Genomic DNA, 19,682 nt, shown 5'->3' with positions numbered 1-19,682 from the left:
GGATAGCAAGTCCCGCCCAGCTCTCCGACTAACCCTGCAAGCCTCCTTTTTAACTATTCAAATACTTGTGCAACTACAGGTCCCAGAACAACAATACTACAGGCTTACAGCGCAAACTCCCTCTGCGACACATACCGGCCATTTACAATCATGCCTGACACTGTTTCATTAAGACCATTACAGACACGCCTCCATGCGTATCCTGAGGAGCCCATACAGCACCCCCTGGCCATAACATGGGTCACTGCATCACAATATATATTGTTTTTTATTTCACCTCTCCATGGAAGAGATATTAGCTGTTGTGAACTCTATTTTTAGGCTCCCTCTAGTGGTCACAAGCGGTACTGTGTAGTGTTGTCTTCTGCAGGTTGCTGCATCAGCTGGTTCGTTATCCTTGGTTCGTTTCCTATTTAACTCACCTGGATACTCAGTTCCTTGCCTGCTATCAATGTATTCAGTGCTCTTCAGATTCCTTGTGATTACCTTGCTCCCAGCCTCTCCAAGACAAGCTAAGTTTTTGTCCGTTCATTTTTTGATTATCAGCATTCATCATGTTTCTTGTCCAGCTTGCTAAGATGTGATCTCCTCGCTTGCTGGTTGCTCTAGGGGACTGAGTTTCTCCCCCCACACCGTTAGTTGGTGCGGGGGTTCTTGAAATCTCAGTGTGGATATTTTGTTAGGGTTTTTTACTGACCGCACAGACCCCTTACTATTTTCTGCTATCTAGTATTAGTGGGCCTCATTTGCTGAATCTGTTTTCACCCCTGTGTATGTGCCTTCCTCTTACCTCACCGTTATTGTTTGTTGGGGGCTTCTATATCTTTGGGGATTATTTCTCTGGAGGCAAGATAGGTCTTTCTTTCTCTCTAGGGGTAGTTAGTTCCTCAGGCTGGCTCGAGACATCTAGGATTTTTTAGGCACGTTCACCGGCTACTTCTAGTGTGTTTGGATAGGTTCAGATTTGCGGTTAGTCCAGTTTGCCACCTCCCTAGAGCTTGTCCTATGTTTGTTACTTAGCTGGAGTAATTCGTGATCCTCAACCACTAAGGATCATAACAGTATAGCAGGCCAAAAAAGTGTTTAATGCATCGCAGAAGTGGGATAGGTTGCAGCAGATTTGGAACCATGTGGTGGACAATTTGAGGTTGTCACAGGAGAAGGCTCAGCGCTTTGCCAACCGCCGCCGCGGTGTGGGTCCCTGACTTCGTGTTGGGGATTTGGTGTGGCTGTCTTCTCGGTATGTTCCTATGAAGGTCTCCTCTCCTAAATTCAAGCCTCGCTTCATCGGTCCTTATAAGATCTTGGAAATCCTTAACCCTGTGTCTTTTCGTTTGGATCTCCCAGCATCGTTTGCCATTCATAATGTGTTCCATAGGTCTTTGTTGCGGAGGTATGTGGTACCTGTGGTTCCTTCTGTTGACCCTCCTGCTCCGGTGCTGGTCGAGGGTGAATTGGAGTACGTGGTGGAGAAGATTTTGGATTCTCGTATCTCTAGACGGAGGCTTCAGTATTTGGTGAAGTGGAAGGGCTATGGTCAGGAGGATAATTCCTGGGTTGTCGCCTCTGATGTTCATGCGGCCGATTTGGTTCGTGCCTTCCACGCGGCTCATCCTGATCGCCCTGGGGGTCTTGATGAGGGTTCGGTGACCCCTCCTCAAGGGGGGGGTACTGTTGTGAACTCTATTTTTAGGCTCCCTCTAGTGGTCACAAGCGGTACTGTGTAGTGTTGTCTTCTGCAGGTTGCTGCATCAGCTGGTTCGTTATCCTTGGTTCGTTTCCTATTTAACTCACCTGGATACTCAGTTCCTTGCCTGCTATCAATGTATTCAGTGCTCTTCAGATTCCTTGTGATTACCTTGCTCCCAGCCTCTCCAAGACAAGCTAAGTTTTTGTCCGTTCATTTTTTGATTATCAGCATTCATCATGTTTCTTGTCCAGCTTGCTAAGATGTGATCTCCTCGCTTGCTGGTTGCTCTAGGGGACTGAGTTTCTCCCCCCACACCGTTAGTTGGTGTGGGGGTTCTTGAAATCTCAGTGTGGATATTTTGTTAGGGTTTTTTACTGACCGCACAGACCCTTTACTATTTTCTGCTATCTAGTATTAGTGGGCCTCATTTGCTGAATCTGTTTTCACCCCTGTGTATGTGCCTTCCTCTTACCTCACCGTTATTATTTGTTGGGGGCTTCTATATCTTTGGGGATTATTTCTCTGGAGGCAAGAGAGGTCTTTCTTTCTCTCTAGGGGTAGTTAGTTCCTCAGGCTGGCTCGAGACATCTAGGATTTTTTAGGCACGTTCACCGGCTACTTCTAGTGTGTTTGGATAGGTTCAGATTTGCGGTTAGTCCAGTTTGCCACCTCCCTAGAGCTTGTCCTATGTTTGTTACTTAGCTGGAGTAATTCGTGATCCTCAACCACTAAGGATCATAACAATTAGCATTCAAAGTATTTGGCACTTAAAGAGTTAACTTTCGAAGTCCAATTGCTTGTTATCAGATAGTTTTCACTGGGGGCGTGTACTTCGTGTTAAATACTTTGACTAATAATATCTCTGCAACAAAGGATCAAAATTAAAAAAAATAAATAAAAATGTTTTTTTTCGGCTCTGTAGCCATTAATACATTGTGTTCAGTTCAAAAAAAAAAAATGGTGAAAGGTTCTCTTTAAAAGGAAATCTGTCACACCCCAACTGTTTATATGTGCATGTAGCTCTTTCAATGACAAGTCCTTTATATTACCTTTACATGTCTAGTCCATTACTGAGAAATTGACATTTCAGTTGATATGCAAATTAATTTAAAAAGCTATTTGAAGCCTCTGTCACTCCAGATCTATTACCCCGCTCAGCGCCACCTTTTCCTGCCTGACTGACAGCCTCTTTGCTATGTGACTTCAGACAAAGGAGCAGTCAGTCAATCAGGATGAGGTGTTCCTGGGTGAGGTAATAGATCTGGAGTGACAGAGGCTCTGGATCTAGCATAGTTCAAGCACTGAGTTTGCAGGAACAGACTGGCCATGTAAGGGTATTGCTGGATTTGTCTTAGAAAGAGCTACATGTGCATATAAATAGTTTGGGGTGTAAAGTCCTGATGAGTTTACCTTGTATGGATGAACTTCTTGTGCTTACCCTAGAATAGTACTGTATTCAGAACTTATGGAATATATATTTTTATATATAGAAGGGCCAAGAAAATATTAGTTATCCTCATACATTTCAGTATCTTCCTTCAAATTCCATCTTTCTCTTGAGTGAAATTACCTATCAGCAGGCAGCAGGATATTCTCTTGTACGTTTTGGAACATAATATATATTTTTTGCTCGGCAATTGCACTTACTCTGAATAAATCTAAAGCCTCTAAAATAATGTTATTACCCTTTCACCATGATTTGTATCTGAAGTAGTTTGTCGTTTAATTTTACAATTTTTTTTTTCCTCAAGAAGGTTTTTATAGCTTGATCACAAGTCAAACCTTCAGATATTATGGTAGACTCTTGCCAAGTTGTTCATTTTTTGATATGCAAATGACCCTTATATAGTTGCGAGGCTGTATCACTGCTTGCCAGCTGTCTTTTTGTTTCAGATGTCAGGGTGAAAGGAGCAGCTGTATCTCAAGTCACATTTTAAATAATGGAGTAATAATCTGCATTTGCCTTTTCCAATGATTTTTTGATTTGCAGCAAGAGAACATACGTGCAGTATATTTATCCACAGTCAGACATTTGGGTGCAGCTTGCGTCTTTTATTTAATTATGCAGGAGGCACAAAATATTAACCCCTTCATGACGCAGCCTATTTTGACCTTAATGACCTGGCCATTTTTTGCAATTCTGACCAGTGTCCCTTTATGAGGTAATAACTCAGGAACGCTTCAACGGATCCTAGCAATTCTGAGACTGTTTTTTCGTGAAATATTCGGCTTCATGTTAGTAGTAAATTAAGGTAGATAATTTTTGCGTTTATTTGTGAAAAAAAACGGAAATTTGGTGAAAATTTCGCAATTTTCAAATTTTGAATTTTTATTCTGTTAAACCAGAGAGTTATGTGACACAAAATAGTTAATAAATAACATTTTCCACATGTCTACTTTACATCAGAACAATTTTGGAAACAAATTATTTTTTTGCTAGGAAGTTATAAGGGTTAAAATTTGACCAGCGATTTCTCAATTTTACAACAAAATGTACAAAACCATTTTTTTTAGGGACCACCTCACATTTGAAGTCAGTTTGAGGGGTCTAAATGGCTGAAAATACCCCAAAGTGACACCATTCTAAAAACTGCACCCTTCAAGGTGCTCAAAACCACATTCAAGAAGTTTATTAACCCTTCAGGTGTTTCATAGCAACATGGAAGGAAAAAATTAACATTTAACTTTTTAGTTACAAAAATTGTCTTTTAGCAACATTTTTTTTATTTTCCCAAGAATAAAATGAGAAAATAGACCCCGAAAGCTATTGTCCAATTTGTCCGGAGTACGCTGATACCCCATATGTGGGGGTAAACCACTGTTTGGGCGCACGACAGGGCTCGGAAGGGAAGGAGCGCCATTTGACTTTTCGAATGAAAAATTGGCTCCAATCTTTAGCGGATACCATGTCGCGTTTGGAGAGCCCCTGTGTGCCTAAAGATTGGAGCTCCCCCACATGTGACCCCATTTTGGAAACTAGACCCACTAAGAAACTTATCTAGCAGCATAGTGAGCACTTTAAACCCCCAGGTGCTTCACAAATTGATCCGTAATAATGAAAAAATACTTTGTTTTCACAAAAAATTTTCACAAGGGTAACAGGAGAAATTGGACTTCAAAAGTTGTCCAGTTTGTCCTGAGTACGCTGATACCCCATATCTGGGGGGGAACCACTGTTTGGGCACACATCGGGGCTCGGAAGGGAAGTAGTGACGTTTTGGTATGCAGACTTTGATGGAATGGTCTGCGGGCGTCGTGTTACGTTTGCAGAGCCCATGATGTGCCTAAACAGTAGAAAACCCCCACAAGTGACCCCATTTTGGAAACTAGACCCCCCCAAGGAACTAGATGTGTGGTGAGCACTTTGAACCCCCAAGTGCTTCACAGAAGTTTATAACGTAAAGCCGTGAAAATAAAAAATCTTTTTTTTTTCCTCAAAAATTATTTTTTAGTCCGCAATTTTTTATTTTCACAAGGGTAACAGGAGAAATTGGACCCTAATAGTTGTTGTCCAGTTCGTCCTGAGTACGCTGATACCCCATATGTGGGGATAAACCACTGTTTAGGTGCACGTTGGGGCTTGGAAGGGAGCGAGCACCATTTGACTTTTTGAATGCAAGATTGGCTGGAATCAATGGTGGCGCTATGTCGCGTTTGGGACCCCCTGATGTGCCTAAACAGTGGAAACCCCTCAATTCTAACTCAAACACTAACCCCAACACACTGCTAACCCTAATCCCAACCCTAACCATAACCCTAACCACAACTCTAACCCCAACACACCCCTAGCCCTAATCCCAACCCTAACCATAACCCTAACCACAAGCCTAACCCTAACCCCAACACACACCGCTAACCCTAATCTTATCCCTAATTCCAACCTTAACCCTAATCCCAACCATAGCTCTAATTCCAACCCTAACCCTAAGGCTATGTGCCCACGTTGCGGATTCATGTGAGGATTTTTCCGCAGTTTTTGATTTACCGTGGATTTCCTGCGTTTTTTGTACGGATTCCACCTGCGGTTTTACACCTGCGGATTCCTATTGAGGAGCAGGTGTAAAACGCTGCGGAATCCGCACAAAGAATTGACATTCTGCGAAAAATACAACTCAATGTTTCCGCACGGTATTTTCCGCACCATGAGCACAGCAGATTTGCTTTTCCATAGGTTTACATGGTACTGTACACCGCACGGAAAACTGCTGTGAATCCGCAGCCAAATCTGCACCGTGTGCACATACCCTAATTCCAACCCTAACCCTAATTCTAACCCTAACTCTAATTCGAACTCTAACCCTAATTCTAACCCTAACCCTAGTTCTAACCCTAGCCCTAGTTCTAACCCTAACCCTAATTCTAACCCTAATTGCAACCCTAATTCTAACCCTAACCCTAGTTCTAACCCTAACCCTAGTTTTAACCTTAACCCTAGTTCTAACCCTAACCCTAATTGCAACCCTAATTCTAATTCTAACCCTAGTTGCAACCCTAACCCTAGTTCTAACCCTAACCCTAATTGCAACCCTAACCCTAATTCTAACCCTAATTGCAACCCTAACACTAGTTCTAACCCTAACCCTAGTGGAAAAATAAAAAATAAATATAATTTCTTTATTTTATGATGTTTCCTACCTATGGGGGTGATAAAGGGGGGGCTATTTACTATTTTTTTTAATTTTGATCACTGTGGTGTATCACAGTGATCAAAATTAATGAATGAATCTGCCGGTTGGCAAATTCGGCAGGCGCACTGCGCATGCGCCCGCCATTTTGCAAGATGGCGGCGCCCATCCTGGAAGCCGGACGGACACCAGGAGGGACCCCAGGACTCGGTAAGTATGGGGGGTGGGATCGGACAGCGGGGGGGGCGCCGGACAGGATGGGGGGGGCGGAGGGGAGAGGAGTGCAGCGGGGACAGAACAGAGGGGTAGGAAAGGCTGACAGCGGCGTCAGATCGCCACTGTCAGTCTGTGGGGGGGGGGGGGCAGATTGGGGTCTCCAGCCATGGCCGATTATATTGCAGCATCGACCATGGCTGGATTGTAATATTTCATCAATTTTCATTGCTGAAATATTATGATTGCTCTGATTGGGTGTTTCACTTTCAACAGACAATCAGAGCGATCGTAGCCATGGGGAGGGCGAAGCCACCCCCCCTGGGCTGAAGTACCACTCCCCCTGTCCCTGCGGATCGGGTGAAATTGGAGTTAACCCTTTCACCTGATCTGCAGGGACGCGATCCCTCCATGACGCCACATAGGCGTCACAGGTCAGATTGGCACTGACTTTCATGACGCCTACGTAGCGTCACAGGTGAGGAAGGGGTTAAAAGGGTTGTCCACTATCCGGAACGTGAATCTCAAACAGCGTAAAATGCATAAAATAACAAACAAAGTAGGCACTCACCCTCCCCGGGTCCAGTGCCGGCTCCCCACCATTGCTGCGGTCTCAGAGGTTTGGCTACAACGATGGTGTAACATCTACAGCTCACATCACTGATGTAGCCAATCACTGAGCTCCACGGCTTGTGCTGTCTATCTTAGCACAGCTACTGAGCTTATTGATGGGCTAAATGTGTGATGTGTGACTTCACCACTGGCGCCAAACACGGACACCAAAGCAGCGGCACGAAACTGACGCTCAACCCAGGGAGGATGAATTCCTGCTGTGTTTATTTTAGTTTTTTTACAGTATTGGGGTCTACTTTTCTGAAAATGAACCACCCCTTTAAATCTATCTGGATCAGAAAAATAAAGCTCTGCCTCTCATATGCACTCATGAGAAAAAGTGTAAGGAGCCTGAAAGTTAAAAGTTCAAAACATTGTTACCCTTTTTCTCGTCAGTGTATAAAGAGATTATGAAATTAGTGCATTAATGCTTTTTTTGTCACCATATTCTGAGACCATTCGTGTTTTCATTTTTACCTTGATGGAGCGGTATGAGGGCTTGCTTTTTGCGGTGGTGTGCTGATGTTCTTGTTTATAACATTTTGCCGTAGATGTAATATTTTTGCATGGTGAGCCGACATTCTTATTTATACTGGTTTGGGGGACCATCTTGTGGCATTTTTTGGTTGTGTTGCTGTGACCGAAAGGATACAATTCTAACACCATATGTTTATTTTTTATTTATTTTTAATGGAATGGGATAAAGTGATTAGAAACTTTTTTTTTTATTATTTCTGTTTCTATATTTTAAAACATTTTTTCTTTATTTTTTTTAGTTCCAATACGGATTTGAACCTGCGATTGTCTACCCACTTATTCTATATTATACAGTACCATAGTATTGCAGTACATAGAGAAAATCACGGTTTCATATGAGGCCTAGCCTGGTCTGCATGGAATATCATTATTGTAGGCACAGGGGCCTTCACCTGGCTCCCAGCTGCCATAGCAATCCTTCGGCACTCCATGATTGTGTTGCGGTGGGGCCCATGGGTTTGTATAATCTGGAGCCAGCATCTGCTGTTATGATGCGGGCTCACCTCCTGAGCCCTCATCATAAACGGAGACCTCACATTGCATGATCCAGAAGTATCCAAGCAGTACACTCAGTAGTCCCATAAATAATGAATGGAGTGGAGGCTGAGCATGCACACCACCACTCCATTCAGTGCAGTGTTGCCAAATCCAGGTCTCAGGGTTGGAAAACTGATTTAAAGATCCCATGGATAATCAATAACTTGATTTTTTTTTTAGAATAGCACTTTACATTTTAGGTTTATTTTATCTTGTATACCCCTGTTACGGGCATTTTGGGTTTTGGCATCTCTGATTTTAGTTTGGACTATAATAATATATGGGTGTAACAATATTTAGTATATCACATTTAATTATAAAAATTCTATTTTATTATTTAATATAAAATAGAATTAATCATAGAACAATTAAAAGCAAAAGATTCCGTGTATTTCTAAAATTATACTCAATGCTGCCTGTATTACTGGCTGTCAAAGGTAATGTAAAATATAATTATGTACTGGCGAAATCTTTATTGCTCATTACACAATCATTATTAGGTTAAGCCATGCTTATTACAATGTATTAAAGTGTTACATTCTAGTTTCCATTGAATGTCCTATGATGCTTCCTAAAATATATGTTTTGACCATATAGACAGAGTATTACATCACAAGGTTTCTAACATTTTAACTCTAGCTCTGCTAACTTAAAAAATGTTACAGCACTTAAAACGCCTTTAAGCAATACCTGGATTAAAGCCCAAGATGTTACAGCACCCATACCCCTTTGAGCATGACCAGGCTTAAACCCCCTAATTTTACAGCACTGAAACCCCTTTGAGCATTACCTGGACTAAACCCTAAAAATGTTATAGCACCCAAACTATTTTGAGCTACCTAGCCTAAACCCCAAACGTTTACAGCACGCAAACCCCTTTGAGCACTTCCAGGATTAAACTCTAAGATGGTACAGCACCCAAACGCCTTTGAGGACTACCAGGATTAAACCCAAAAATATTACAGCAGCCAAACCATGTTGCGCACTACCTGGACTAAACCCCCAAATTTTACTGTTGCGCACTACCTGGACTAAACCCCCAAATTTTACAAGACCAAAACCTCTTTGAACACTACCTGGACTAAAGCCCAAAATGTTACTGCACTGAAACCCCTTTGAGCAGTACCTGGACTAAACGCCAATCTGGATTAAATTGGTTGTCTCATCTTATTAAATTGAAAACTAGCAATTTGCAATTTATGTCTTATTAAAAATCCTCTCCATTCATACGGTTGACCCGGTTACCCTGCGGTGTCTGTTTTTCTAGGCAAGGAGCACGCGCTTGTAATTTGTTGGCTTTAGAGTTTACAAGCGCTATTCTGCAGCAGGCCGGATTGCTGGATCCAGCTAATCTCAGTGTTTCTGCACTCTTCTGATGCTGCACAGGCAAAACTGTCCCTGCTTTCAGCATTAGAGAGCGGTCAGTTCAGGCCAGCAGCTCAGCCATTCCACTGGCCCGGACTGTCAGTCTTCAGGAGCACACGATTCCCCTGACACACAAGATGCTGGGAGGCACGGGAGCTGTGCGCTCCTGAATAGCTACAGAAAACTAGACAAAATCTGTAATAGTGAAAATATCTGACACATTCTAAGAAATGTACTATTGATTTGAACAGTCTTTTGTTTAGGATGTGTCAGAAAATTCCAGTGTGAGAAATCCCAGAGTTAGTACTTCTTCTGACAGCTATCTACGATGGTAAAACTGCTCAATTAATTTAGGAATTTGAGAATTAACAGAGAAAGACACAGTGTAAGTTAACAAGAAAAGCAGATGCTAAACAATTCTTTTCAAGGGGATTGACAGTATTTTATTTCACATGAAGGACACTTATTATGTACATGCAGGAAAGCAGACAAAATGTTTGGTAGCTGTGTTTCAAACTTCTGATACCACCACAGTCACTAGAGAAGGGTCCCAAGCCCCTTTTTCTCACTGCTTCTGCAGATTAATGGATTAACTTGGACGACCAAGTGCACTGCCACTCCATTTATTTCTTAACCTGGTCGATCAAGTGCACTGCTACTCCATTTAAATCCAATATACTTCTCACTTCACCATTGGAGGTGAGAAGTTCCAAACACATTACCTGACAAGACGTATGCACGGTCACCAAATATCCTGCGCTTGTCTTGTTAATTAGAATAGGGCATATTCATGATACCTGCCAATCATGCAGATGTCTTGGTAGGTACCACTTATCTGCACCAGCCACCTCCGATGCAGAAGTGAGCAGCGCCAGATTTATTGTCTATGGGATTTACAGAAACAGTCAAGTCATTGAATAGAGTGTCCGTGTGCATGCAACCACAGTAAGGAAAAAAGAAGGATCTTGTGATCACAAGGTTTCCAGGGTTCAGAATCCCAGCAATCAGGCATATATCATCTATATTTGGATCCCAAAAGGGCTTTTATAAATGTGATGGTAGTGGTGCAGCGTCTGCAAATTTGCGTCAAAATTAATGGGACCACAAGATGAAAAGTTTCTCATTGGGGAATTCCTCAATTGTGACACCAAATATGCAAATATTTTCTGCATATAAAATTATCAAATATGTGTGCTGTACAACTAGAGAGATACAAAATAAGAACTGCAGAACATGTGTGAAACGTAGCCAGTGGTAATCAAACTTATTTAGGGCCAATGCTGCTTTTTGTGGGAGTGCACGGAAATGTTGACAGTTTGTTTTTTCTGTCTTAGAACAAGTTAAGGGCGTTGTCTGATATCTAGAATGCCTTTCTTAAGTACGGTAGCTATTTTTCAGACTTTGTTTAAGACAGACTTTTAGAGACTAGGAACATATCAAGCCACACATGAAAATTGAAGCAATGGTCACTAAGCTACTTCTTGCCTACTTTGAACACATCATACAAAGAGTGCAATTACTGGAGAAGAACATCATGGTTGGAAGAATAGAAGGAACAAGACAAAGAGGAAGACCAGGAACCCGATGGCATGATCCAATCAAGATGATAGCAGAGAAGAGCCTGGTAATGGACCTACAGTTGTACTCAAAAGTTTGCATATTCCGGCAGAATTTTTGCTTTCTTGGCCTTTTTTCAGAGAATATGAATGATAACACCAAAACTTTTCTCCACTCATGGTTTGTGGTTGGGTGAAGCCATTTATTGTCAAACTACTGTGTTTTCTCTTTTTAAATCATGACAACCCAAAACATCCAAATGACCTTGATCAAAAGTTCACATCCCCATTTCTTAATACCGTGTTTTGCCCTCTCTAACATCAATGGCAGCTTGAAGTCTTTTGTGGTAGTTTGGGATGAGGTTCTTTATTTTGTCAGATGGTAAAGCTGTCCGTTCTTCTTAGCAAAAAAGCCTCTAGTTCCTGTATATTCCAGGGCTGCCTAGCATGAACTGCGCACTTGAGATCTCCCCAGAGTGGCTCAATGATATTGAGGTCAGGAGACTGAGATGACCACTCCGGATCCTTCACTCTGTTCCACTGTAGCCAATGACAGGTCAACTTGGAATTGTATTTTGGATCGTTGTCATGTTGGAACGTCCAAGTACATCCCATGCACAGCTTCCGGGCTGATGAGTGCAAATTTGCCTCCAGTATTTACTGATAATGTGCTGCATTCATCTTTCATTCAACTTTGACCAGGTTTCCTGTGCTTTTGTAGCTCACACATCCCCAAAACATCAGCGATTCACCTCCGTTCTGTACTGTAGGAATGGTGTTCCTTTCATCATAGGCCTTGTTGACCTCTCTTCAAATGTAACTTTTATGGTTGTGGCCAAAAAGTTCAAATTACCTTGTTCCAGAAGTTTTGAGGCTTCTCTCTGTGCTGTTTTGCGTATTGTAAGCAAGATACTTTGTGGCATTTGCGCAGTAATGTCTTCTGGCGACTCAACCATGCAGCCAATTTTGTCTTTAAGTTCCTCCTTATTGTGCATCTTGAAACAGCCACACCACTAGTTTTCAGAGAGTCCTGTATTTCAGCTGATGTGATTTGTGAGTTTTTCTTTGCATCCTGAACAATTTTCCTGACAGTTGTGGATGACATTTTTGTTGGTCTGCCTGACCGTGGTTTTATTTTTACAGAGCCCCTGATTTTCCATTTGTTAATCACAGTTTGAACACTGCTGACTGGCATTATCAATTCCTTGGATATCTTTTTGTATCCATTTCCTGTTTTTCGCAGTTCAACTACCTTTTCCCATAGATCCATTGACAATTCTTTTGCTATCCCCATGACTCACAATCCAGAAACATCAGTGGCTGTATTAAAGGTGCAAAAGTCCGTCTGGATCCCAGAAACTCACTCAGCTTTCATGCACACACTGATTATAAGCAAACAGGTCACAGGTGAGGATGTTACCTTTAGTAGCCATTGAAACCCATTTGTGTCAACTTCTGTGCATGTTATCAGGCCAAAATCACCAGGGTATGTGAACTTTTTATCATGGTCATTTGGATGTTTTGGGTTGTCATTACGATTTAAAAAGAGAAAACACAGTAGTTTGAAAATAAATAGCTTCACCCAACCACTAACCACGAGTGGAGAAAAAGTTTTGGTGTTATCATTCATATTCTCTGAAAAAAGGCTAAGAAAGCAAACATTCTGCTGGGGTATGTAAACTTTTGAGCACAACTGTATGTAGGTTTGCCCAAGATGGATCTTCCTATAGAGCGTTTATCCATCAAGTTACCATGGCTCGAGACCGAGCAGAAGACCATTAAATAATAAATAATTTTTGAGATATAACCACTTTTGTAATTGACTTTATTATACAATTTCCCAGTTTTTTCCCTATACAGCTAATCACTGTATGTGTTTTTTTTCCACTTCCCGTGATGTATCATTTGAGAGGGGTGTGTGACATAGGAGGGTGCGGTAATAGAAGCAGTGTGAGTGACAGTAGTACCGCCCCCTGATTATGATTCGTTTAAAGGCAGTAATAGAAGCTGTGGGTAGGTGTAGCTGTCACTCACCCTACTTCTATCACAGCCCCAGGATGAAGACTCATTTCAGGGAAAGAGGTAGTCGTAGTAGAAGCAGGGATTGTGGGGGAAGGCTTTCATGAGGGATGATAGATGTTGCAGGATGTGAACTGCAGGGCCACCCTCCTGTGATGTCTCATTTGAGAATTCCCTGAAATGAAACATCACAGGACATTAAGTTAAAAAAAAAAAAATATATATATATATATATATATATATATATATATATATATATATATATATATATATATATATATATATATATATATATATATATACACATATATATATATATATAATATATATATATATATATATATATATATATATATACATATACAGCTCTGGCAAAAATTAAGAGACCACCACATCAAAACCCTGTCATGGACAGCCCAATCTCCAGACCTGAACCCAAATAAAAACCTCTGGAATGTAATCAAGAGGATGATGGATCGTCACAAGCCATCAAACAAAGAAGAACTGCTTACATTTTTGTGCCAGAAGCCGTGTGAAAGACTGGTGGAAAGCATGCCAAGATGCATGAAAGCTGTGATTAAAAATCATGGTTATTCCACAAAATATTGATTTCTGAACTCTTCCTGAGTTAAAACATTAGTATTGTTGTTTCTAAATGATTATGAATTTGTTTTCTTTGCATTGTTTGAGGTCTGAAAGCACTGGGTTTTTTTGTTTTTAATTCTGATCATTTTCCTTTTTCAGAAAAAAATGCAAAATGTATTGCTTGGAAATTTGGAGACATGTTGCCAGAAGTTTATAGACTAAAAGAACAATTTAAATGTTACTAAAAATATACCTATAAAGAGAAAAATCAGACAAACTGAACATTTTGTAGTGGTTAATTTTTGCCAGAGCTGTATAAGGATTAGCTGTATAGGTAGATTAGTAGGGAATTTTATAATAATACAAATTACAAAAGTGGTTAGGACTTAGCTATAATACTATTTCTAAATATTTATCTCTATCATACAGCCCCTTTAAGTACCCATTAAGGGGCTGTGATTAGAAAAAAATATGCATCTGTGAGACTGAGAGAAGCCAAATGCATGTCCTTCATAAAGTTTGTAGCTCCAAGAAGGAAAACCACTTTCTTCAGCACAAGTTAATAACAAAACCGTCCCTTCTTTTGGAGTAAGCAAAACAAATCAAATGGTCTCACCAACTTGCTGTCACAGGCACTTCTTAGTCTCCAACATATACTGTCCACCATGAACTGTCTTTCTCCAGCCCCAGCACAACACACTGTGCTGATCTAAACTGTCTAACTGCTATTAGGCCTGTAAGACATGAACTGGAGTATGAAAGCAACCTTTCCCTCCCATGCTCTCTTGGTTGCTCCTAAAATTCCGGACCCCAAATCCAATCCGAATAAAAGCCATCTTAGTAACCTATTGTTACTGATGCACTTTTTCCCGTGACTTGCATCACAGAGACTAGCCACCTCAGTGACACACATCTGCATCCAGGACCTTACGTGTATACATGTAAATACATAAATCATTTTATACATGACTTATCCTTATTATTTGGTGCATATTTTAGATAGCCTAAATGAGTTTATCACAAATAACATTTATCATCTATTCCCAAACTTTACTTCTCTCAAATCACAATATCGTAGCATTCGGTACTTTTTTATCCATTGAAAAAAGAGAAAACCAATGGACCCATGAGAGACACCAGTGAATCATTACTGATCTTTCCAACATATGTGTTCTGTCCTGCTCTCATCTGTTCTAAATCCTATAAAAATGAGAGCCATGACCCCAGTGTGAACAAAGTCTAAATGAATTTCCAATAATAATCACATTTATGTATTTATTTTTTTTACATTTTCCTTCTGACAGTTTTTTGCTTTAACTTTCTCGGTATTATAAGCAAATAGTACATCTCATCTGGATAGTGAGAAAATGCAAATCTTCCTTTATTTTATATGTGCAGCAATCATAAACCGGTAACGCGTTTCGAACAAACAGTTCTTTGTCAAGCCTTTGGCTTTGAGTTGACAAAGAACTGTTTGTTCGAAGTGCGTTGCCTGTTCTGGGAGCACCAGCCATTGTGGACTTTATGGATTTTATGATTGCTGCACAAATGAAATAAAAGCTTTATATATTTTTTTTCACTATCCGGATGTGATGGACTATTTACTTATATTATTGAGAAGGTGATCACAAACCACGTGCACCTGGGGGAACAAAATCTGACGTGGTCAGCTGATCACTTAGATCTTATAACTTTCTTAGTATACATTAGGATTGATAAGTTTGTATAGAATAGTAGTTTTTTATCAGCTCCATTTCTTTTCTTTTTTTTACAGATTTCTGATCAAAAACTTGTAGCATCAGTGTCCCCGAATCTCCACGCTAATATACCCGGAGTGTATACTGGGAGATGTAAGTATATTTGATAAAATGTATAATAGTATAAAAGGAAACATTTTGTACAGTATTGTTAATACCCTCTCGGACAATCATAGTTTATTTTGTATTCTAGTCTCCATTTATTTTCTTTGCTTTTTCTTACAATCCATTTGATGTCTTGCTGCCGTTGATGGGTTTATTGATTTGCAATAGGACTTTTGCAATTTAACAGTCTATGGCTGAAATCTAGTGGCTTCTAATTAAGATCATTACTGGTAGAATATATAAAATGACTAAAACTCGTTCAGGTCTGCAATTCAAAGCTGGTACAACCTCCTAATCTAGTAGCTAAGTCTTTCTTTGGCAAAATTTAATGAGGTCGTCTCATCAATTAAAATAGGTAAAATTGCATATATACTGTAAAAACAAGCAGGTTTGCAATTTACCTCTTGGTAATAATCCTCTCTGTTCCTAAGGACTAGAGGGAATTTCATAGTTTCTGGCCATCTCAGAGCGCACATTTGGAAGTTGTATGCTACACAGGTTGCGAGCATCAGATTGCTGAATATGGCCAACTTTGGTGCTCCTGCGCTCCTCTGAATCTGCCGAAGAAAAGCTGCTCTTTCCTAACCGCATCGGACAAGACAGGGAATTCGGGCCAGGTGCTCAGCCCTGAGACAGTCAAACCTGTCAAGTCACCAGGTGGGCACTGACCTTTGGCAAGCAGGAAGCCTGGAAGCAGAGGAGCACTCCTGAAGATTGAAAGAGAGACAACCAGATTAAGAAGCTACCTCCCTTCTATGCTTCAGAAGAACCATTTACAGCTAATTTGGTGGAAGTTCTTGCATGGCCAGTATGAAGTGTTGCCTTACCAGTCATAGATCAGTGTTATGTGCACCATGCTTTTTTTCAGTTGTCGCAATGCATTGGTGGCTAATTTGGGCAGTAATTCATTAGGCAGTGCTTTCAGAATGGTCATTAGTAAATCATAAAGGGACACGTTAGTTTCAGTCAGTGCTGTTATCTGGTGTGGGTGCCTCAAATTCCCTGACATGATTTTCTGTAAATTCTTTGTGTAAAGGAGAGGGGAGGCATAGCTTAGTCCTCCATGTCGAATAATAGATATTGTAGTACTGAGACATCTGGAAAAGTGTCTTGGGAAAATTTAGCATTCTTTGTCCACTCCCGTTGCCTATTCCTGGTCTCCTGGCTTTCCGAAAAGTAGATTTCAGACTGAAAAAGCTTAAATAAGGTGACTCTCTAATTAGGTGAATAAATGATTCCCAAGAACTTGTCGCACTTTTGCATATTTCCACTTGATTTCTCTTAAGGGTATGCTACAATGCTTTGATGTTACTATTATATTTTTTAGGTCTTCAATTAAATTTTACCATGACCTGGGGAGACCAGCATTACCTTGGGCTTACCGGACTAGAAATAGTGGGTTCCGATGGTGAAGCGTTGTCCCTAAACATGAATATTATGACAGCCTCACCCCCGGATCTCAGCGCGCTTCGTGAATACCAAGATGACAGCAGAACTTTAGACAAGTATGTTTACCATCACTGATTACCTTGTGATCAGTATAACACTGTCATTGTATATTATGTTCTTTACATTCAGTTAAGGAAAAGAGTTAGTGAGGGTCGATGGTTATGTTTTCTGGAGATCCAGTATACACCAAATTTTACCATTGTTTTCAGTAGGTGTCACTGTGTGACGGAGCTTTAGTTAGCATCTCTGTAGCTTTTATTGTGAAAGTTCCATCGTTGTTAAAAGGAGCGTGGCAGGTGACTCACGCTGCCCAAACCATGGACCATGCAAATATCCATGTTTTACTATGAAACCTTCAGTGAGGTGACTAAGTGAACTAGTCTGACAGATGTTTGTGGCCCAGCTCTGTTTGACTGACAGATCTCTCCCCATACACACATAGGGAGAGACCTTCAGTGAAGTATTGCTTGGTGGGAGGGAGCCGACGGAACCTGCCCACCGACACCACCTGCCCACCTGGATCTAGTCACTTAGTCACCTTGTATGACTCCTGACTTCATACAAACGTAGGGAGAGACCTGTCAGTGAAACATTGCTAGGAGGGAGCCGGCAGAACATGCCCACCGACACCACCTGCCCACCTGGATCTAGTCACTTAGTCACCTTGTATGACTCCCCACTTCATGTTCATAGTATGTTGTCTCTGAAGCACCACAGCTTTTCAGGGTAAACCATGGATATTTGTAATGATGGGGCCCATCTTATCCTTTCTAATGCCAAGCGTGAAATATTTGATAATTCCCCATGACTTGCTGCAGGTTTTTCCTTTGCAGAAAATTAGTAGCATGCCCAAGTCTTGTGAAACAGTACCTTTGGGCTGAAAACTCACTAGCGTATGGGATCTGATGCAAGATGCTAATGACCCTCGGCTGCGGCTCTGCTGCGGGCGTGAAACGAGTGTCAGTGCTCGGTGCTCTGATCCTGTCGCAGGAGAAAATCCCAGTACAGGAACGGAGGAGACAGAGAAAGTAATTTCTCCATCTCCTCCATGGCCTGACTCGGCATATATCGGACTGCACTGGGATGACATCCGACTGCAGTCCAATGTTTCACATGCACCCATAAACTTGTATAGGTGCGAGCATGCCAAGTCTCACTGCCATTATTCTCTCATGTCGAATCAGCATGAAAAAATAATCGTAGATCTGAGTGGCCCCATAGTATAACACTGAGCCGAGTGGCGTGCAATGCCATGTTTTATCACATAGCACTCTGCCGTGATTTATTGCATAGCACTCTGTCATGTTTTATCACATAGCACTCTGCCATGTTTTATCACATAGCACTCTGCCGTGTTTTATCACATAGCACTCTGCAGTGATTTATTGCATAGCACTCTGCCATGTTTTATCACATAGCACTCTGCCATGTTTTATCACATAGCACTCTGCCATGTTTTATCACATAGCACTCTGCCATGTTTTATCGCATAGCACTCTGCCATGTTTTATCACATAGCACTCTGCCATGGTTTATCGCATAGCACTCTGCCATGGTTTATCACATAGCACTCTGCCATGTTTTATCGCATAGCACTCTGCCATGTTTTATCACATAGCACTCTGCCATGTTTTATCACATAGCACTCTGCCATGTTTTATCGCATAGCACTCTGCCATGTTTTATCGCATAGCACTCTGCCAGGTTTTATCACATAGCACTCTGCCATGTTTTATCACATAGCACTCTGCCATGTTTTATCACATAGCACTCTGCCGTGTTTTATCACATAGCACTCTGCAGTGATTTATTGCATAGCACTCTGCCATGTTTTATCACATAGCACTCTGCCATGTTTTATCACATAGCACTCTGCCATGTTTTATCACATAGCACTCTGCCATGTTTTATCGCATAGCACTCTGCCATGTTTTATCGCATAGCACTCTGCCAGGTTTTATCACATAGCACTCTGCCATGTTTTATCACATAGCACTCTGCCATGTTTTATCACATAGCACTCTGCCATGTTTTATCACATAGCACTCTTCCATGTTTTATCACATAGCACTCTGCCATGTTTTATCACATAGCACTCTGCCGTGTTTTATCACATAGCACTCTGCAGTGATTTATGGCATAGCACTCTGCCATGTTTTATCACATAGCACTCTGCCATGTTTTATCACATAGCACTCTGCCATGTTTTATCACATAGCACTCTTCCATGTTTTATCACATAGCACTCTGCCATGTTTTATCACATAGCACTCTGCCGTGTTTTATCACATAGCACTCTGCAGTGATTTATTGCATAGCACTCTGCCATGTTTTATCACATAGCACTCTGCCATGTTTTATCGCATAGCACTCTGCCATGTTTTATCGCATAGCACTCTGCCATGTTTTAACGCATAGCACTCTGCCATGTTTTAACGCATAGCACTCTGCCATGTTTTATCGCATAGCACTCTGCCATGTTTTATCGCATAGCACTCTGCCATGTTTTATCGCATAGCACTCTGCCATGTTTTATCGCATAGCACTCTGCCATGTTTTATCGCATAGCACTCTGCCATGTTTTATCGCATAGCACTCTGCCATGTTTTAATGCATAGCACTCTGCCATGTT

The 19,682-nt window shown here is 41.1% G+C and overlaps 1 protein-coding gene across 4 annotated transcripts in view; it reads left to right on the top strand.

Moving 5' to 3' along the window:
• Window positions 1-19,682, top strand: part of KATNIP (katanin interacting protein) — a 264,435-nt gene that overhangs the window by 165,536 nt on the left and 79,217 nt on the right. For all 4 annotated transcript variants that reach the window (XM_077275294.1, XM_077275295.1, XM_077275293.1 and 1 more), the window contains exons 18-19: window positions 15,514-15,589; window positions 16,929-17,106. In XM_077275294.1, the coding sequence (XP_077131409.1) occupies window positions 15,514-15,589; window positions 16,929-17,106 (254 nt within the window). The remainder of the gene's footprint in view (window positions 1-15,513; window positions 15,590-16,928; window positions 17,107-19,682) is intronic.

Source organism: Ranitomeya variabilis, chromosome 7 (assembly GCF_051348905.1).
Source record: "Ranitomeya variabilis isolate aRanVar5 chromosome 7, aRanVar5.hap1, whole genome shotgun sequence".
Taxonomy (NCBI): Eukaryota; Metazoa; Chordata; class Amphibia; order Anura; family Dendrobatidae; genus Ranitomeya; species Ranitomeya variabilis.
Note: the sequence above shows the minus strand (reverse complement) of the source record. Positions and strands in the feature narration are given on the sequence as shown.